Source organism: Ranitomeya variabilis, chromosome 4 (genome assembly GCF_051348905.1).
Source record: "Ranitomeya variabilis isolate aRanVar5 chromosome 4, aRanVar5.hap1, whole genome shotgun sequence".
NCBI classification, from domain to species: domain Eukaryota; kingdom Metazoa; phylum Chordata; class Amphibia; order Anura; family Dendrobatidae; genus Ranitomeya; species Ranitomeya variabilis.
Window position 1 is genome coordinate 243,326,866 of NC_135235.1, and position 22,488 is coordinate 243,349,353.

At 45.5% G+C, this 22,488-nt stretch overlaps 1 protein-coding gene across 2 annotated transcripts in view; it reads right to left on the bottom strand.

The window, feature by feature from the left end:
• Positions 1-4,452: 4,452 nt before the first annotated feature.
• EPHA8 (EPH receptor A8) overlaps positions 4,453-22,488 on the bottom strand; it is a 123,722-nt gene continuing 105,686 nt past the window's right edge. For both annotated transcript variants that reach the window (XM_077260520.1, XM_077260519.1), the window contains 10 exons: positions 19,336-19,432; positions 19,145-19,212; positions 17,914-18,039; positions 13,509-13,694; positions 12,770-12,831; positions 10,943-11,152; positions 9,475-9,624; positions 9,002-9,192; positions 7,714-7,869; positions 4,453-6,551 (listed from right to left, as the gene is read on the bottom strand). In XM_077260520.1, coding sequence (XP_077116635.1) covers positions 6,437-6,551; positions 7,714-7,869; positions 9,002-9,192; positions 9,475-9,624; positions 10,943-11,152; positions 12,770-12,831; positions 13,509-13,694; positions 17,914-18,039; positions 19,145-19,212; positions 19,336-19,432 — 1,361 coding nt within the window. In that variant the 3' untranslated portion in view covers positions 4,453-6,436. The remainder of the gene's footprint in view (positions 6,552-7,713; positions 7,870-9,001; positions 9,193-9,474; positions 9,625-10,942; positions 11,153-12,769; positions 12,832-13,508; positions 13,695-17,913; positions 18,040-19,144; positions 19,213-19,335; positions 19,433-22,488) is intronic.

Here is a 22,488-nt window from a genome sequence, read left to right on the forward strand (position 1 = left end):
AGTGTCCTCTATAATCAGGGACCCACAATTCTCATCGACCAGAAAGCGCTCAATAGCTCCTGTTGTTAGCAGCGTGAATGTAAAGTACAATGCATCAGGGAATGAGACAGTGGTCCAGCTGCTCACAACCTTGGTAAGGAGTCACCGTGTGTCCAGGGCATCGATGGAAGCATCAAAGAGTAACCCAAACATTTGCAAAAAAGTTTTGTACAGAGGGTTACGGAAAGTATTCAAACCCCTTTAAATTTTCCACTCTTTGTTTTATTGCAGCCTTTTGGTAATTTCAAAAAAGTTAATTTGTTCTCATTAATGTACACTCTGCACCCCATCTTGACTGAAAAAAGAAATGATAAAATTTTTTGCAAATTTAATAAAAAGAAAAACTAAAATATCACATGCCCATAAGTCTTCAGACCCTTTGCTCAGACTCTCATATTTAAGTCACATGCTGTCCATTTCCTTGTGATCCTCCTTGAGATGGTTCTACTCCTTCATTGGAGGCCAGCTGTGTGTAATTAAACTGATAGGACTTGATTTGGAAAGGCGCACACCTGTCTATATAAGACCTCACAGCTCACAGTGCATGTCAGACCAAAGGAGAATCATGAGGTCAAAGGACCAGGCCAAGAAGCTCAGAGACAGAATTGTGACAAGGTACAGATCTGGCCAAGGTTACAACAGAATTTCTGCAGTACTCAAGGTTCCTAAGAGCACAGTGGCCTCCATAATCCTTAAATGGAAGAAGTTTGGGACCACCAGAAGTCTTCCTAAACCTGGCCATCCAGCCAAACTGAGCAATTGTGGGAGAAGAGCCTTGGTGAGAGAGGTAAAGAAAAACCCCAAGATCACTGTGGCTGAGCTCCAGAGATGCAGTAGGGAGATGGGAGAAAGTTCCACAAAGTCAACTATCACTGCAGCCCTATACCAGTCGGCCTTTATGGCAAAGTGGCCCGACGGAAGCCTCTCCTCAGTGCGAGTCATATGAAAACCCACATAGAGTTTGATATAAAACCAAATGAAGGACTCCCAGACTATGAGAAATAAGATTCTCTGGTCTGGTGAGATGGAGATAGACCTTTTTGGTGATATTTTTAAGCGGTATGTGTGGAGAAAACCGGGCACTGCTCATCGCCTTCCCAATACTATCCCAACAGTGAAACATGGTGGTGGCAGCATCATGCTATGTGGGTGTTTTTCAGCTGCAGTTACAGGACGACTGGTTGTCAGTGAAGAAACATGAATGCGGCCAAGTACAGAGATATCCTGGATGAAAACCTCTTCCAGAGTGCTCTGGACCTCAGACTTGGCCGAAGGTTCACCTTCCAACAAGACAATGACCCTAAGCACACAGCTAAAATAACACAGGAGTGGCTTCAGAACAACTCTGTGACCATTCCTGACTGGCGCAGCCAGAGCCCTGACCTAAACCCAACTGAGCATCTCTGGAGAGACCTGAAAATGGCTGCCCACCAACGTTCACCATCCAACCTGACGGAACTGGAGAGGATCTGCAAGGAAGAATGGTGGAGGATCCCCAAATCCAGGGGTGAAAAACTTGTTGCATCATTCCCAAGAAGACTAATGGCTGTACTAGCTCAAAAGGGGCTTCTACTCAATACTGAGCAAAGGGTCTGAAGACTTATGACCATGTGATATTTCAGTTATTCTATTTTAATAAATTTGCAAAAAATTCTACATTTCTGTTTTTTCAGTCAAGATGGGGTGCAGAGTGTACATTAATGAAAGAAATGAACTTTTTTTAATTTACCCAATGATTGCAATGAAACAAAGTGAAAATTTAAAGTGATGTGAATACTTTCTGCACCCACTGTAAATCTTTCTGTACCTTCTATTGCCTGTAGATCAGTTAGGTCCAAGTTTTGAGACCTCCAGTGATCATTTGAAAGACCCCCAAGAAGTACACAGCTCAGAAGCCAGATCTCTGTCCGGAGTGAGCAGAATGAACAGACTTTCTATTGCCTCTGTACTCCACTCAGTGTGCACAGGCAGGAAGGAGCTCTCATCTCCTCTCTCATTATCTGTGCATTTTTCAGGGGTCTTTTCCATCATCAGTGGGGTCTCAACCTGCACCACACTGATTTGCAGGCAATTTAAGGGATAAAAAAAATTGAAAAATTTTTTTTGCTCTTCAAGTTTCTGTTGCCTCAGGGAAACATGAAAAAGCCATTTATTGTCCATCTTCTTGGATGCATCATTGAATGTCCACGGCCTTGGAGAAGTATTGTATCCAGTGGTTTAAATGATTTCACCTCCAGTCATGATTGTTGCTCAGTGGAGACGGTGTCCAAGGTGCACGTCACCCGAGTTTTCCAGTAATTTTAGATGCAGCTCTAGACCCTTGGTTTGCCACCCTCAATCCATCAGCAGTTTCAGTATAGAGAAATAAATGGAGACTCTGCTCTGATTTGTGCGTTTGAACAGCATGAATAATCCCACCTCAATAATGCCCTTGTGCCATCAACAGAGATGCATGGAGGACATGGCTACACACCACCATCTCCCAGTCATCTGATTTATGATTGACCTGTGAATTTTACAGAAAATCGATTGTCTGCTTCATCCTTTACCTGAAAAAATGCTTGTCTAAAATGGGTGAGGTATCTCTGAACCTCAGAGCCTCCTGGCTGAGGTCTACAAGCATCTGAAGACCCTTCTATTGTGTTACATATATACATTAGCATTACATACGTTGCTCTCCAAACACAACATAAAATAAAAATTAATTAAATCTCCAGATCTCCAGAATTTTCGAGCCAGAGCCAAAATCGTAGGAGAAAATATGCAGGTCATTCAGTGCAAGGGGAAAATCAACTACAGGTCCTTCTCAAAAAATTAGCATATAGTGTTAAATTTCATTATTTACCATAATGTAATGATTACAATTAAACTTTCATATATTATAGATTCATTATCCACCAACTGAAATTTGTCAGGTCTTTTATTGTTTTAATACTGATGATTTTGGCATACAACTCCTGATAACCCAAAAAATCTGTCTCAATAAATTAGCATATTTCACCCGTCCAATCAAATAAAAGTGTTTTTTAATAACAAACAAAAAAACCATCAAATAATAATGTTCAGTTATGCACTCAATACTTGGTCGGGAATCCTTTGGCAGAAATGACTGCTTCAATGCGGCGTGGCATGGAGGCAATCAGCCTGTGACACTGCCGAGATGTTATGGAGGCCCAGGATGCTTCAATAGCGGCCTTAAGCTCATCCAGAGTGTTGGGTCTTGCGTCTTTCAACTTTCTCTTCACAATATCCCACAGATTCTCTATGGGGTTCAGGTCAGGAGAGTTGGCAGGCCAATTGAGCACAGTAATACCATGGTCAGTAAACCATTTACCAGTGGTTTTGGCACTGTGAGCAGGTGCCAGGTCGTGCTGAAAAATGAAATCTTCATCTCCATAAAGCATTTCAGCCGATGGAAGCATGAAGTGCTCCAAAATCTCCTGATAGCTAGCTGCATTGACCCTGCCCTTGATGAAACACAGTGGACCAACACCAGCAGCTGACATGGCACCCCACACCATCACTGACTGTGGGTACTTGACACTGGACTTCAGGCATTTTGGCATTTCCTTCTCCCCAGTCTTCCTCCAGACTCTGGCACCTTGATTTCCGAATGACATGCAAAATTTGCTTTCATCAGAAAAAAGTACTTGGGACCACTTAGCAACAGTCCAGTGCTGCTTCTCTGTAGCCCAGGTCAGGCGCTTCTGCCGCTGTTTATGGTTCAAAAGTGGCTTTACCTGGGGAATGCGGCACCTGTAGCCCATTTCCTGCACACGCCTGTGCACGGTGGCTCTGGATGTTTCCACACCAGACTCAGTCCACTGCTTCCTCAGGTTCCCCAAGGTCTGGAATCGGTCCTTCTCCACAATCTTCCTCAGAGTCCGGTCACCTCTTCTCATTGTATAGCGTTTTCTGCCACATTTTTGCCTTCCAACACACTTACCATTGAGGTGCCTTGATACAGCACTCTGGGAACAGCCTATTTGTTGAGAAATTTCTTTCTGGGTCTTACCCTCTTGCTTGAGTGTGTCAATGATGGCCTTCTTGACATCTGTCAGGTCGCTAGTCTTACCCATGATGGGGGTTTTGAGTAATGAACCAGGCAGGGAGTTTTTAAAAGCCTCAGGTATCTTTTGCATGTGTTTAGAGTTAATTAGTTGATTCAGAAGATTAGGGTAATAGGTCGTTTAGAGAACCTTTTCTTGATATGCTAATTTATTGAGACAGGTTTTTTGGGTTATCAGGAGTTGTATGCCAAAATCATCAGTATTAAAACAATAAAAGACCTGACAAATTTCAGTTGGTGGATAATGAATCTATAATATATGAAAGTTTAATTGTAATCATTACATTATGGTAAATAATGAAATTTAACACTATATGCTAATTTTTTGAGAAGGACCTGTACATGTGTAATATCACAAAACCCTCACTACCCCAAGAAGGCTGAAGAATGTGATAGGTGACCGAGAAAGCCGGTGTTCCTGCATGTAGAAGAGCGAGACGGTGCTCCTACACATAAAAAAGATAGACGAGAGAGCTGGAATACCTACATCTAGAGACCTCTCTATAGGTAGAAGAGAGCCACCGTTCTTCCTTGTAAGAGACGGCACTTCTACACGTAGAGAACTCTCTATAGGTAGAATAGATAGCCAACATTCCTGCATGTAGAAGAGAGAGACGGCGTTCCTGCACGTAGAAGAGAGAGACGGCACTCCTACATGTAGAGACCTCTCTATAGATAGAAGAGAGAGCTGGCATTCCTACATCTATAGGTAGAAGAGAGCCAGCATTCCTGCACGTAGAAGAAAGAGCCAGCGTTCCTGCATGAAGAAGAGTGAGACGGCCCTCCTACACATAGAGAACTTTCTATAGATAGAAGAGAGACGGCGCTCCTACACGTAGAGACCTCTCTATAGGTAGAATAGATAGCCAGCATTCCTACAGGTAGAAGAGAGAGACGGCGTTCCTACAGGTAGAGACCTCTCTATTGATAGAAGAGAGAGCTGGCATTCCTACATCTAGAGACCTCTCTATAGGGAGAAGAGAGACAGCATTCCTACATGTAGAAGAGAGAGTCGGCACTCCTACACGTAGAGAACTTTCTATAGATAGAAGAGAGACGGCGCTCCTACACGTAAAAAGATAGACAGCGATCCTACACGTAGAAGAAAGAGAAGGCGTTCCTACAGGAAGAAAACTCTCTATAGATAGAAGAGAGAGCTGGCATTCCTGCAACTAGAGACCTCTCTATTGATAGAAGAGAGAGCTGGCATTCCTACACGTAGAGACCTCTCTATAGGTAGAAGAGATAGCCAGCATTCCCGCACGTAGAAGACAGAGATGGCGTTCCTGCATGTAGAAAAGAGACAGTGCTCCTACACGTAAAAAAGATAGATGGTGTTCCTACACGTAGACGAGAGAGATGGCATTCCTACACATAGAGAACTCTCTATAGATAGAAGAGAGAGCCAGTGTTTCTACAATGATGATTCTCTATAATTTGGTATGTCAACACTACAGAGTCCTCAGTCTATAGAGACCTCCAACCATTGTACACAGACACCTCCATGCCTACAGAGACCTCCTACCTCCTTTACTCAAATAATGGAGAATACCAAAATCAACACCATATTGAAGTGACTTTGCTGACACTGGCTACAGCCTGCACTCCGGTAGGACCAAAGGCAGCAGCTTGCATAAAAGCCTACAAAAGAGAAGTGTTACCTGTGACTATCCTCAATACAGGTGCAGTCACACTGGCTGATCATCATAAAGTGTAAACAGGCTGCCAACGAGCGACCCAAAAAAAAAACGTGTGCAAGAACCATGACCACTTATTTGTGATCTATTACCAATCATTCTATGCACATGGGAATCACAGGCGGCCTGACCATTACCTGACCACCTGTCGGCCTCCATGCTGCTGGTCGGCCACTTTAAATGCAGTGAAGTTAATATTTTAAATGATTCTGCACATGAAACATCTCTTTCCTTTCCTCCCTACTTTGGTATGTGGATTTCCCTACAGAGGTGTTGAGTAATACCCAGAATGATGATGTGTTTGAAGAACGAGACACGTCTTCTGGATTATCCATCGGAGCTCTCAGGCCCCCCACACAGCTGTGGTCCGAGGCTCGCTCCACCCTGTATACATAAAGCACCCTGTAATTATTACACTGGACTATTGCTATAAGACTGCAGCACTAAGAGATATAAATGTAAACACAGCACACGGGAACCCAAAGACAAGATGCCTGGAATGAGTCCATAGAAAAGCCAACTCCTGCACAAGCTGCCAAATGTTAGGACCTCTGCAGAGGGACCCAATCTCAAGCAGAAGGTCTCCATAGTCTTGGGCTTCAGCACAGTCAGTTTGCTCTGTTGGGCGTCATCACAAGTGCATTCTGGGTCCTAGCGTATTGATGAGATGAGCCCTCATGATTTGGATGCTTGTTAGGATCTTCTTTTGATGTCCTATTAATGAGATGCCCAACCTCCTGATGTCACTGTGGAGACAGAGTACAAGAGTTATGATCGACCTCAATCTTATAAATGATACCCCTCAAGGGAGTCTGCATTTCTTAAAACAATAGCCTCAACATAGAACAGTAACTCCCCAGTGGCACACTCACTGTCTTGTCGTTATATTTGACGTAGAACTTTCATTTATTCCCTATATCCAATCACTCACTCACTCACTACTGCAACTCTTGTCTGATTAGTCTGAATGTGGCAGCCTGGGTTGTATTTCTGTCCAGCCGCTTCACAGATGCCTCCACCCCTGTGCCAGTCATTACACTGGTTACCCATCCACTACAGAATACAATATACACTAGTAGTTTCACGCACAAAGCTCTTCACAGTTCAGTTTTGCCCTACATCTTCTCTTCTCTGTCTACCATCTTACCCATGCGCTCCATTCTGCGACTGTTCTAAGCCAAACATCCTTTATAACCTGAACCTCCCACCTCTGTCTCCAGGACTTCTCTCCTGCTGCAACAGTTTTCTGGAATGTACTACCCCCGACGATCCGACTAATACCTAGCTCCTTTGTTTTAAAACATACTTTAAAAACACATCTCTTTAGACAGGCCGATCACCTCAACTCACTAACTTAACTCACCCCCACTCTCACTTTTCTAAATCTTCCTCAGAACCTTGTCCCTCCCATTCATCTGTCTCCACATCCTCCATGCACCCAGTAGCACTTGGTGACTGTATAAAGACAGATCCTGGCTGACCGGATCATGCAGCTTTATACTAAATGCCTGATTTATTACAATGATGGCTGGACCGTACATGGAATCACGTTCTACCTACTGTGTCTTCCTTATTTCTTTATCAATTGTTGCATGGACCCTCACGGCTCCTGTAACTGGTGAACTGTGTGTTACTCTGTGATGTCCACACTTATTGTAACGGGCTGCGGAATATGTTGGCGCTATATTAATACAATTATAAGACATCTGCACCTTCTTTCCAGGGTATGTACTCATTATTCCCCCTATGTATGTGCTTTCCTTCCCAGGGTACATCCACACAATTTCCATCATGCACTATTTACCCCAGGGGACATGTGTACAATGTACACCCCCCCATTCTGGGATGTCCGCACCACTTCCGCCAGAATAAATGCACACCATCACCCATGTGTTCCAGGGTACTCACTCTATGTTCATCCTCATAACCATGCCCAGAGATCGGTATCCACCCATCAAAAAGTTGTCCTTGTATTGCCCCAGCTTGATGGTGTCCAGCCAGTCATCCACTGTGGCACAGCTGGTAAAATCAAACAGTCCCCGGTCCAGTCGTGGTTGCGCGATTCTAGAAGAAGAGAGGTCGCCTGTATTGGGAGCTACACTTAGTTACATCTATGTGGACGAGAATAGATGGTATCATGTCATGCTACGGCCCCCTCCCGATATGAAGGGGCGACATTGCCTTTACTGACTCACATTCACTTTTATCATCTCATTATCATTTTTTGGGAGGGTGTGTGCACCTGGTTATGAAGGGGTCACATTGGTTGAGCTGCCGCAGAACGTCGTTTACATCAGTGTCTGGGATTTGCTTTACTTCACATGGACATATAAAACTTCAGTAAGAAAATTGTTTGATGAAGTTGTGATAAGCATTTAGAATTACCCCCCTTCCACTGTAAATCCATTCTAAATTTGGTTTATTAGTAAAATTTCCAAATTTTCCACAGTTTCCAATGAAACAAGAACAATGCGAATAGCTGACCATAACTGATACCACAACTTGGATTTCTGGGGAGGCAGGTGGTAAAAGCCCTCCTGTGTTGGCAGAAGGTCTGCAGCGAGGGTTGGTGTCAGCAGGTGCTGAGGGTTCATGACTGAACTCCAAGACATCACCTCTACTGACCCTAAAGTATATGAAAAGTCACCTGTAATCTGCTCCGACTGGGGAAATAACCACAGAAGTTTTGGGATTATGATCTGTGGAGTGAGGATACACAACTGTAATGATTTGGGCCTATGGTTCCGTGATGTGTATGGAGAAGCAAGAATGAAGCAGGTGCGGAAAAGAACTCAACACAACGGGGGCTCAGTGCTGTGTAAAGTGAATCGTTGAGGTGGCTCAACGACGTCTACGGTGAAGCACGGGGAGGATTTGGTGATGTCTACAATGAAGCATGGCAGGGGCATGGTGATGTTTAAAGTGAAGCATGGCGGGGGCTCAGTAAGGTCTACAGTGAAGCTCAATTTTGGCTCAGCAGAGATGTATACAATGAAGCATGGTGGGGGCTTGGTGATGTGTAAAGTCAAGCATGGCGGGGGCATGGTGATTTGTAAGGTGAAGCATGGCGGGGGCTCAGTAAGGTCTACAGTGAAGCTCAATTTTGGCTCAGCAGAGATGTCTAAAATGAAGCATGCCGGGGGCTTGATGATGCCTACAGTGAAGCATGGCAGGGACGCACTGATGACTGTTGTACCTGCTGACTGTGGCGCTCAGCTTCAAGTGCTCTGGATTACGAATAAGCTTGTCCAGAATACTGACAATCAAGGAGAATCGGGGCCTCTCATTGCGCTCCCGCTGCCAGCAGTCCAGCATAAGTTGATGTAAAGCTGTTGGGCAGCCCATTGGCGCAGGCAAGCGATACCCTTCTTCTACGGAATTTATAACCTGAAACCAATGAAAAATAACTAGATATTTCTCCTCACATCTTATGCTTTTCTTACCCTTTTGAGATCTATGGAATGGCAGCTTATACATAGTGCAGCTTACAAAGATACATACAAAGCAAGACCGTAGAACGTATCTGGAGAGAACATGGTGGAGAGACTCCATCCCTGAAGAGGGATCCCAAGCCACTTATAGAAAATCTGTGAATTACAAAGTACTCTGACAGCCCTGCTTGTCCTTACACCTCCTACGGGAATCACAGGACAAAGAGTGGATACATACATCGCGATTAGTCATGTTCCAATAGGGCCTCTCTCCGTAAGCCAAAACCTCCCACATTACAATGCCGAAACTCCACACATCGCTCGCAGAGGAGAATTTACGGTAGGTGATGGCTTCTGGTGCTGTCCAACGGATGGGGATCTTCCCTCCCTAAAAATACAGAATAGTTGTTTCATCATATCTTATTTTGTCAACTTTCTAACATTATTTTGTACAGTTGTTACTTTTATAGTGTTTAGATATCAACTGGAAATTACTACTTCGTAGTAGCAATGATATATGACAGTGTGAGCAGATGACGGCATGACCACAGAACATTGTAACCAGATGACAGCACAACCAAACAGGATGTCCAGACTATGGTGTGACCAGACAACAATGGGACCAGACTATGGCGTGACCACAGAACAGTGTGAGCAGATGATGGTGTGACCAGAAAACAATGTGACAAGACTATGGCATGACCACAGAACAGTGAGCACATTACAGTGTGACCATAGAACAGTGTGACCAGACTATGGTGTAACCACAGAGCAGTGTGAGCAGATAACATTGTGACCATAGAAGAGTGTGACCAGACTATGGTGTGACCATAAAAAAATGTGACCACATTACTGTGTGACCACAGAACAGTGTGAGCAGATGATGCTGTGAGCAAAAAACATTGTAACCAGATGACAGCATGACCAAAGAACAGGATGACCAGACTATGGTGTGACCAGATTATGGCGTGACCACAGAACAGTTTAAGCAGATAAGTGTTACCATAGAACAGTGTTCCCCAACTCCGGTCCTCAAGAGCCACCAACAGGTCATGTTTTCAGGATTTCCTTAGTATTGTACAGGTGATTGAATGCTTGCCTGTCCAGGTGATGCAATTATCACCTGTGCAATACTAAGGAAATCCTGAAAACATGACCTGTTGGTGGCTCTTGAGGACCGGAGTTGGGGAACACTGCCATAGAACAATGTGAGCAGATAATGGTGTGACCACAAAACAATGTGAGCAGATAATGGTGTGACCACAGAACAGTTTGAGCAGATAACAGTGTGACCATAGAACAATGTGAGCAGAATATGGTGTGACAAGAAAATAATGTGACACAAATATGGTGTGACCACAGAACATTGTAATCAGATGACAGCATGACCAAAGAACAGGAAGACCAGACTCTGATGTGACCAGAAAACAATGTGACCAGACTATGGTGTGACCACAAAACAGTGTGAGCAGATGATGGTGTGACTAGATAACAGTGTGACCAAAGGAGAAAATTACCAGATGACAGCGGGAATAGATAACAGCATGACCAGAGGAAAGCCTGAGAGTACCATAACATGACCAAATGACGTGAGCAGATGATAATGTGAATAAATAAAAATATGACAAGAAGACAACAAGAGGATAAAGTGGTCAATGTGAAGATAGAAAAATTAGACTGTATGTGCAGCTTGCAGATCATCTCACCGTTGTCGTATATGCGGCATCTGGGTCATCCTCAAGTATCCTGGACAAACCAAAGTCTGAAACTTTACACACCAAGTTGTTGTTTACCAAAATGTTCCGAGCTGCTAAATCTCGGTGAACATAGCCCAGGTCAGAAAGGTATTTCATTCCAGAAGCAATTCCCCTTAACAAGCCAACAAGCTGGATTATAGTGAAGTGGCCATCCCGGCTCTAGAATAAACATATGTGTCAAAGGCTTTACACAAACCGTAATCTCTCTGCATGCCTCTACGTACACATATGGGCTCCAAACACGAACACACATGGACTTCAAATATGCACAGACACCAGGACTCCAGAGACAAAACTGACTCAAGAGGCTCCCACACACACAAGTACCAGGACTCCAGAGACGCACCCACACACGAGTACCAGGACTCCAGAGACTAAACTGACTCAAGAGACGCACCCGCACACACGAGTACCAGGACTCCAGAGACGAAACTGACTCAAGAGACGCACCCGCACACACGAGTACCAGGACTCCAGAGACTAAACTGACTCAAGAGATGCACCCGCACACACGAGTACCAGGACTCCAGAGACGAAACTGACTCAAGAGACACAACCGCACACATGAGCACCAGGACTCCAGAAACGCAACCGCACACACAGGCACCAGGTCTCCAGAGACGAAACTGACTCAAGAGACGCACCCACACACACAAGCACCAGGACTCCAGAGATGCAACTGTCTCCAGAGACGCACTCGCACAAGAGCACCAGGACTCCAGAGACGCAACTGTCTCCAGAGACGCACCCACACACGAGCACCAGGACTCCAGAGACGAAACTGACTCAAGAGACGCACCCGCACACATGAGCACCAGGACTCCAGAGATGAAACTGACTCAAGAGACGCACTCGCACACACGAGCACCAGGACTCCAGAGACGAAACTGACTCAAGAGACACACCCGCACACATGAGCACCAGGACTCCAGAGACGAAACTGACTCAAGAGACGCACCCACACACACAAGCACCAGGACTCCAGAGACGCAACTGTCTCCAGAGACGCACCCACACACGAGCACCAGTACTCCAAAGATGAAACTGACTCAAGAGACGCACCTGACTCAAGAGATGCACCCGCACACACGAGCACCAGGACTCCAGAGATGAAACTGACTCAAGAGACGCACCCGCACACAAGAGCACCAGGACTCCAGAGACGCACCCACACACGAGCACCAGGACTCCAGAGACAAAACTGACTCGAGACGCACCCGCACACACGAGCACCAGGACTCCAGAGACGAAACTGACTCAAGAGATGCACCCACACACACAAGCACCAGGACTCCAGAGACGCAACTGTCTCCAGAGACGCACCCACACACGAGCACCAGGGACGCAACTGTCTCCAGAGACACACCCACACATGAGCACCAGGACTCCAGAGACGAAACTGACTCAAGAGACGCACTCGCACACACAAGCACCAGGACTCCAGAGACGCAACCGGACTCTGGAAACACATCCACACACATGAGAACCAGGATTCCAGAGACACAACCGGACTCCAGAGATGCAGCCACACAAATGAGCACCAGGACTCCAGAAACGCACCCACACACACGAACACTCCGACTCCAGACGCGAGCCCGTACTCTGTACAGGAGCCCGTACTCCAGTCACGCGCTCCAACTCCAGACGTGAGCCCGTACTCCAGACGCGCACACACGCGAGCTCCTGGACTCCAGTGACTCACCCGCCCTCCTCACTGACTTGTGACAGATAAGGTATAATGAATGGTAGACTGAGTGCTTCCTACTATGTACATACCCTGAGATATGAGTCCAGGGAGCCGTTCTCCATGTATTCTGTTATAATCATGGTTAATTTGCCTGTAAAGCAGAGGCAGAGTGTCACTACATGGGTGAGCTGCCATGATACATTTCACTTACACTATCTTACTATTGTTGTGTATTTAGAAGGGCTGATTTTGGCTAGATAATGAGCACCGACCAGCAAGTCATTTTGCACTTGTATTCTGTCCTGATGGGAGCAATCAAGGCTTAATGACAATGGTTCTGCCCCTGTATGGATCATGTGGTGGGCAATAATGATGGTTTGTATTCTGGCATAAACCATGAGTATTCGATTATGGCACTTTATCTTCCATTCAAATGAAGTCCTAGAAAAGCTTGTGATAGAACGGGGGAACCTAAGTTGGGTTGGTTGATGGATGAACACAAAAGGAATAAAAACTCTCGTACTTTATATGGTTGTACTGCACGATTAGTATCTGCTTCGTATAGATCAATTGCTGAGATGAAAGGACATCCTCTAGAAAAAGCTCCTTTCAGAATCTTCCATACAGCAGGGAGGATTCATGATAGTGTATACAATCGTATTAGGTGAATGGGTGGAGAGATCTGGAAGTTGGTATTCTCAATCAAGGATGTGTATTGTTCACAATGAGACTATTAATCTATTGCCACCATATGCCTCATGTCATCCGTCTCCAATATTTAGACTCTACCCCATGGTGTATTCTATGAGAAAGCATTGTATTACATACTCCTGGTCACCACGCCCTCCAAGTGAATGACATTTGGGTGGTCAAACTGGGCCATGATGCTGGCCTCACTGAGAAAGTCTCGTCTCTGCTTCTCGTTATGACCGACTTTTAATGTCTTGATGGCAACTGGAATCTCACGTTTTCCTGGTAGCTTCAACCGCCCATAGCAGACTTCGCCAAATTCCCCTTAAAAAGAAGAGATATGAGACACAACAGGAATATGTGAGACAGGACTGCAGCAGATTTCTGAGAGGATACAATGGGTGGATAGGAGGAAGAAAATATCAGGGATCTCACCAGAACCTCAAATAGTATGAAGGACAACATTATTGAAAATGTGCCAACTACTGGGAAGGAGAAAAGGTGGCCTACAGGAGATAGGAGAAAAGGTATATTGAGGAGCACAGTGGATAGAAGCTAAGGCCAATTAGTGATAGAAGAGAGGTATTAAAGCTACTGAGAATTTTTTGGTGACAGAAGAAGGTGCATTGATGACTACTAGCAACAAGAGATGAGGTACACTGAGGCCTAGATGGACTAAGACAGGTTTACTGAGGATTACATAGGATAGAAGAAGAGGAGAAGTCCTCAGTGTGCCTCTTCTCCTATCATCAGCAGTGGGGTTAAGAGAACAGGCATATTGAGGAGAAAGAGGAAAGAGGCCATGTACTGAGGACTACTGATGCTAGAAGAAGAAGAGCACTAAGTACCCAGTTAAATGAACTGCTGAACTCCTTTCTGGTTTCTAATTGTGACCCAAATGGAGACAAGGTACATAATACCTGGCCCTCATCATGTGCAGTTCAAATCCTCATGTCAAGCACCTCCTGGTTCTCTTCAGCCTTGTCTTATACCACAAGAACTCTGTGCAAAGATTTCCATAGACTTGGTTACTGATCTTCAAGGATGCAAGGATTCACTACTATCCGAGTCATTGTGGTCTGCGCTCTAAACTGACAAAATCTTGTTAAATTATAATCACTTCCATTTTCTCCGTAGTTAGGTTGTGTTTTAAACTAAATGTGCTGGTACCACGGCCTCCCAGCTCGCATAGTCTCCGACCACGTTTGCCAATTGTTTCCAGGTTCTGGAGGGCACTCTGCAAGAATGTAAAGATCTCCTCCTCTAAGTGTATCACTCCCAAAGTAATGGACAGATTGAGAGAATCAGTAAGTCCACGGAGCAATATTTACAAATTTTCTCCAACTCTCATCAAGATGATTGTCTGAATTTGCTTCATTGGACCAAATCCACCCACAACAACTAAGTTTCAGAGTCTTCTGGGAGATCATCGATTGTTACAGTGTATGGCCGATAACTTCATCTTCCCCTGCCAATTACACCTAGAAGTCTACTTCTGGTTATCATTTATCTGGACATGGATAATATCTAGACTTAGTTGCAACCCAATTTGGCTGCAGCAAAGAAGAGTGCTGATAGACGCCCTCGACCGGTTCCCAACATTGTTCCCAGAGACCAGATTTAGCTTTCCACCAAAAATATCCAATTTTTTGATTTGTTGAAAAAAGTTGGCTACTGGGTTTATCGTGCCATTCCAAATTGTTCGGTATATTAAATAGAACCTGTCAGCAGGATTTCACCCTATAAACTAAAGGCATGGCCATAATGGCTGTGATGGTGATCAATCTGATACCTGATGTGAAGGGATCCGCCCAGCGGCTGATGAATGCTCACCTTGTGAAGTTTTCATAAAATTATGTCTTGCGTGCTTCGTGGCAGGACATGGAGGCAGGGTCTTCTTCTCTTTCGCCGCCCTCCCCCCACCAGCCTCCTCTGCTTCTTATACAACTCACTGATTATTAAGTGACCTGCCTCCTTTTAAAAATGTCACATTTCCATCATTGTGTGGACGGCGCGTACGCAGTTTGAGTTGGAGGACTTCAATAAAAAATTTACTGAGCCATAATCTTGATCTGTGCGCATGGGCCGCCTCTGCCAATACTTCTTTGAAGTCCTGCACACAGGACGCCGACTCACACTGCGCATGCACCGTCCACACAATCATGGCAGCATGGAATTTTAAAAAGGAGACAGACCGGAATAATAGACTAGAAGGTACATGGTTCTGAGAAAAGATTCTGGATCCCTAAAAAGGACATTAATGATTCAGTCTTGGTCTAGAGAGTTTGTGCAAAGCTTTCTCTTTCTTCAATTACTCTCTCTTCTTGGAAGTCTGAGAGGGACGAGCTCTGCACACTTCCTGAATGTTGAATGCTGTTCTCCACCTCAGGTTTTGCAAGTTGTCCAGTGAGTCACTGTGACAAATTAAAGGGAACCTGTCACCCCGTTTTTTGAAGATGAGCTAAAAATAGCGTTAAATAGGGGCAGAGCTGGGCGTTACATTATTGTCTTTGTGTGCCTTTACTACCCACCTATGCTGCCGAAATACCTTTGTAAAGTCGCCGTTTTCTGCTGTTACTCACGCTGGTCTGGTCCTATGGGCGTGGTGACAGCGCTGTTTCTCCCCCAGAATCCTGCTCATCATTACGTTGGTGGCGTAGTGGTGTACGCATGTCCAGAAGGTGAATCCACTGCCCAGGTGATGAAAAACAGCGCGATCTGCGCTATTCAGCCGTTTACGGGTGGGCGCGGCCATCTTTCCTGTGGCCGCGCGTGCGCAGATGGAGCGCTCTGCTGCCCGCGGCTTCAGGAAAATGGCCGCGGGATTCCGTGCGTGCGCAGATGGAGATCGCGGCGGCCATTTTCCTGAAGCCCCGGGCAGCAGAGCGCTCAATCTGCGCACGCGCGGCCACAGGAAAGATGGCCGCGCCCACCCGTAAACGGCTGAATAGCGCAGATCGCGCTGTTTTTCATCACCTGGGCAGTAGATTCGCCTTTTGGACATGCGCACACCACTATGCCACCAACGTAATGATGAGCAGGATTCTGGGGGAGAAACAGTGCTGTCACCACGCCCATAGGACCAGACCAGCGTGAGTGACAGCAGAAAACGGCGACTTTACAAAGGTATTTCGGCAGCATAGGTGGGTAATAAAGGCACACAAAGACACTAATGTAACGCCCAGCTCTGCCCCTATTTAACGCTATTTTTAGCTCATCTTCAAAAAACGGGGTGACATGTTCCCTTTAATCTCCCTAGGAATCTTAAGGTTTGCTTAAAGACATACCTGTGTCTTGGTATTGAGCCTCTAGAGTTCAGTTGCTATTTAGAGTCCTCCACCATCTACTCCTATTGTGTACTCATCTTGCCAAACCTCTGAGATCCTCTTTCTTTCTGGTTAACCCTCTGCTAGCCATCTCCTGCAGTAACTCATTGGTTGCAGTAACCTGTGATCTGTTAATGGACTTTGTTTAAACTGTGTATTCATCCTTGCAAATACCCTGAGGTTCCTCTGCCTTCCTGTGTGTACTGCCCCAGACTTGCCGTTTCTCACATTGACTGCCCTCCTAGTCTTGTGGTTTACAGTATGTCCAAGTCCTCACTCCTGTCCTGTCTGCAACTGGGACTGTGTGTCCACTGTGACCTGCAGCTTCATGAACCCAGCTAAGCAGGTGAGCCTAAAACTGGTGGTAGCAGAAGAGGAGTACCAGTGGTTGGAAGTGACAGAAGAGCACACAGAGGACCACTGGTGATAGAAAAAGAGGAGTACCAAGGGCTTCTAGTGATAGGAGAAGAGGTGTGCCAAGGACTACTGGCCATAGGAGAAGAGGCGCACAGTGGACTACTGGAGATAGGATAAGGGGATTGACAAGGACTACTGGTTATAAGAGAAGAGGAGTGCCAAGGACTTCTAGTGATAGGAGAAGAGGAGTGCCAAGGACTTCTAGTGATAGGATAAGGGGATTGCCAACAACATCTAGTGATAGGATAAGGGGATTGCCAAGGACTTCTAGTAATAGGATAAGGGGATTGCCAAGGATTACTAGTGATAGGATAAGGGGAGTGCCAAGGACTTCTAGTGATAGGATAAGGGGATTTCCAAGGACTTCTAGTGATAGGATAAGGAGAATGCCAACGACATTTAGTGATAGGAGAAGAGGAGTGCCAAGGACTTCTAGTGATAGGATAAGGGGAATGCCAACGACATCTAGTGATAGGAGAAGAGGCGTGCCAAGGACTACTGGCCATAGGAGAAGAGACGCACATTGGACTACTGGAGATAGGAGGAGTACTGATGAAGTACTTAGGATTGCTACTGATGGGAGAAGAGGCACACCAAGTACTAATAGTGATAGGAGAAGAGGCACAACAAGGATTATTGTTAATTGGAGAAGAGGTCTACCTGGGCTTTCAAGTGTTGAGGCATGAAGCGGTCGCTCACCATGGACTCGAGTTCTATATTAGTATGGGCAGTTAGGGATTAGGCTTCCAGATGACATTAGCATGCAAACAATAATTGGAATGTAGCATAATTGTACAAACCAGATCCAATAATCTTTTCAATCTTGATTCTAGAAGCCTCGATCTCACGAGCAAACTCAAGGACAGCATGGCAAGGATCCTCGTATGTGTGAGGATCAACATAGAGCTTAGACTCTGCCAAAGTGACTGCAAGACAGAGAAATGGAGAGTCCACCATCACTTCTCATAGAACCCATTCTATCTGACACCAGACTTAGGGTACTGTCACACATTGAAATTTCGATCGCTACGACGGTACGATTCGTGACGTTCTAGCGATATCGTTACGATATCGCTGTGTCTGACACGCTACTGCGATCAGACACCCTGCTGAGAATCGTACGTCGTAGCAGATCGTTTGGAACTTTCTTTCGTCGCTTGATCACCCGCTGTCATCGCTGGATCGTTGTGTGTGACAGCGATCCAGCGATGTGTTCGCTGGTAACCAGGGTAAACATCGGGTAACTAAGCGCAGGGCCGCGCTTAGTAACCCGATGTTTACTGTGGTTACCAGCGTAAACGTAAAAAAAACAAACAGTACATACTCACATGCCGGTGTCTGTCCCTCGGCGAAAGCTTCTCTGCACTGTGTAAGCACCAGAGCCGGAAAGCGAGCACAGCGGTGACGTCACCGCTGTGCTTTCCGGCCGCTGTGCTTACACAGTGCAGAGAAGCACAGCGCCGAGGGACAGACACCGGCATGTGAGTATGTACTGTTTGTTTTTTTTACGTTTACGCTGGTAACCAGGGTAAACATCGGGTTACTAAGCGCGGCCCTGCGCTTAGCAACCCGATGTTTACCCTGGTTACCCGGGGACTTCGGCATCGCTCCAGCGCCGTGATTGCAACGTGTGACAGCAGTCTACGACGCTGGAGCGATAATAGTACGACGCTGCGACGTCACGAATCGTGCCGTCGTAGCGATCGAAATTTCAATGTGTGACAGTACCCTTAGTGATGACATGAGGTGATCCAGCAATCCACCTCCAAGACCTGCAGAGTAGTAATAAAGTGGTAATTGTTCCACTTCCTCCTCCAGTCAAGCCCACCTTTACTACAGAATAGATTGGAAGCAATATCATTACAAAGGATATTTCTAGCTTGTTCTGGAGGTTAAAGAGGAAGTTGAGATCCAAAATTTCAACTTTTGCTTCTGTAATTGTAATTCCTCAGCATGATAATAACTTGTGGCGATGGAAGCAACTAATGATATTAACTGATTAATCTTCTCCTTCCGCTGAATCCAACGTACTTTGTCCGTTCTGGTAATGCATTTTCTCCTCGTCAGAGTCCTGGAAAGCCTTGCTGTATCCACAGTGGCTATGGAAGGAGACACCCAAGGAAAGGAAAGAGACAGACAACACTCAGAGGGGCTCGCATGAGAGCAGATACTATAGACAAGCATGCTATCCCCCGTCCACGCTGCATCGCCCATAATCTCACCGTTTTTTACAGATCAGCACAGCGAGGAGAATAACGAGTCCGGTAATTAATGTCAGGCAAATCCAGACAATCGTCATGGTGTCATACCTAAGAGCCACTGAGACATAAGAACAATGCAAAACCATTGATATTGATATGAGCACAGGTATAATAACTACATATACAGTACATAACCGGGCAGATACCGTGTGAAAAATGTCTATAGATCACATATTATAGTACATAACGGGCATATATTGAGTATAATGACTATATATCACATATACAGTGTATAGCGGGACAGATATGGAGTATAATGACTATATATCACATATACAGTGTATAGCGGACAGATATGGAGTATAATGACTATATATCACATATTACTGTATATAACGGTGCAGATATGGAGTAAAATGACTACACATCAATTATACAGTGTATAGCGGGACAGATATGGAGTATGACTATATATCACACATTACAGTATATATCAGGCAGATATGGAGTATAATGATCACATACTGTATTACAGTATATACAGTGCCTTGCGAAAGTATTCGGCCCCCTGGAACTTTTCAACCTTTTCCCACATATCATGCTTCAAACATAAAGACACCAAATGTAAATTTTTGGTGAAGAATTAACAACAAGTGGAACACAATTGTGAAGTTGAACGAAATGTATTGCTTATTTTAACTTTTTGTGGAAATTCGAAAAGTGGGGCGTGCAATATTATTCGGCCCCTGTAACTTAATACTTTGTTGCGCCACCTTTTGCTGCGATTACAAGTTGCTTGGGGTATGTCTCTATCAGCTTTGTACATTGAGAGACTGAAATTCTTGCCCATTCTTCCTTGGCAAACAGCTCGAGCTCAGTGAGGTTTGATGGAGATCGTTTGTGAACAGCAGTTTTCAGCTCTTTCCACAGATTCTCGATTGGATTGAGGTCTGGACTCTGACTTGGCCATTCTAACACCTGGATACGTTTATTTGTGAACCATTCCATTGTAGATTTTGCTTTATGTTTGGGATCATTGTCTTGTTGGAAGACAAATCTCCATCCCAGTCACAGGTCTATTGCAGACTCCAACAGGTTTTCCTCAAGAATGGTCCTGTATTTGGCTCTATCCATCTTCCCATCAATTTTAACCATCTTCCCAGTCCCTGCTGAAGAAACGCAGGCCCAAACCATGATGCTGCCACCACCATGTTTGACAGTGGGGATGGTGTGTTCAGGGTGATGAGCTGTGTTGCCTTTACGCCAAACATATCGTTTGGCATTGTTTCCAAAAAGTTTGATTTTGGTGTCATCTGACCAGAGCACCTTCCTCCATATGTTTGGTGTGTCTCCCAGGTGGCTTGTTGCAAACTTTAAATTACACTTTTTATGGATATCTTTGAGAAATGGCTTTCTTCTTGCAACTCTTCCATAAAGGCCAGATTTGTGCAGTTTAGGACTGATTGTTGTCCTTTGGACAGACTGTCCCACCTCAGCTGTAGATCTCTGCAGTTCATCCAGAGTGATCATGGGCCTCTTGGCTGCATCTCTGGTCAGTCTTCTCCTTGTTTGAGATGAAAGTTTAGAGGGACGGTCGGGTCTTGGTAGATTTGCAGTGGTATGATACTCCTTCCATTTCAATATGATCACTTGCACAGTGCTCCTTGGGATGTTTAAAGTTTTGGAAATCATTTTGTATCCAAATCCGGCTTTAAACTTCTCCACAACAGTATCACGGACCTGCCTGTTGTGTTCCTTGGTCTTCATGATGCTCTCTGAGCTTCAAACAGAACCCTGAGACTATCACAGAGCAGGTGCATTTATACGGAGACTTTATTACACACAGGTGGATTATATTTATCATCATTAGGCATTTAGGACAACATTGGATCATTCAGAGATCCACAATGAACTTCTGGAGGGAGTTTGCTGCACTGAAAGGAAAGGGGACGAATAATATTGCACGCCCCACTTTTCAATTTTTGGATTTCCACAAAAATGTAAAATAACCAATACATTTCGTCGAACTTCACAATTGTGTTCCACTTGTTGTTGATTCTTCACCAAAAATTTACATTTGGTATCTTTATGTTTGAAGCATGATATGTGGGAAAAGGTTGAGAAGTTCCAGGGGGCCGAATACTTTCACAAGGCACTGTAATGGGGCAGATAGAGTATATTGACTATATATCACACATTACAGTATATAATGGGGCAGATATGGAGTATAATGACTATATATCTGTCACGCTCACACCCTGACTGGTTGGCACGAGCAATGGAGTGCGGCCCCACTGTGCCACAAACCAGACTACCCTGGAAGGGGCGTGACTAAGCAGCTTCCTTGTGGTGTTCACTGGAGCCTCTAGTGGTGAGGTCAGGCTTGTGCAGCAGGTAGGTGCCAGGTACCACTCCAGGGTGATGTCTGGCTGTGGCTGCTGATCCCACTGGGGGACGGAACACTGACAGGCAGGTGGGCACGGCTGAGACACAGGCAAGCGGACAGGTATGGCTGAGACAGAAGGGACAGGAACTGACTCAGGAGGCACAGGAAAATGGACAGGTGTGATATATGGGAACGGGTAGGGACCTGTTCAGACTGTAGGAGCAGGGACTGATTCAGGGAGCACAAAGACCTGCGAGGTGCGGAATGAGAACGGAGCAGGGCAGAACCACAAGGTGCGGAGCAAAGTCAAAGGATGCAGAGCAAAGCCACAGGGTGCGTAGCCGAGAGCAGAGCAAAGCCGCAGAGTGCGGAGCCGAGAGCAGAGCAAAACCACAGAGTGCGGAGCCGAGAGCAAAGCAAAAGCCACAGAGTGTGGAGCCCAGAACAGAGCAAAGAGAAGAGCAGAACCGCAGGGTGCAGAGCAAAGTCAAAGGATGCAGAGCAAAGCCACAGGGTGCGGAGCCGAGAGCAGAGCAAAGCCGCAGAGTGCGGAGCCGAGAGCAGAGCAAAACCACAGAGTGCGGAGCCGAGAGCAAAGCAAAAGCCACAGAGTGTGGAGCCCAGAACAGAGCAAAGCCGCAGAGTACAGAGCAGAGCAAAGCCACAGGGTGAGGAGCCGAGAGCAGAAGGAGTGAACACAAGAAAACACACAGAGAGATAGGGAAGACTCAAGACAGAAACACAAACGGACAGGTATAGGACTTAGTTCAGACAAGGACAGGTACGAG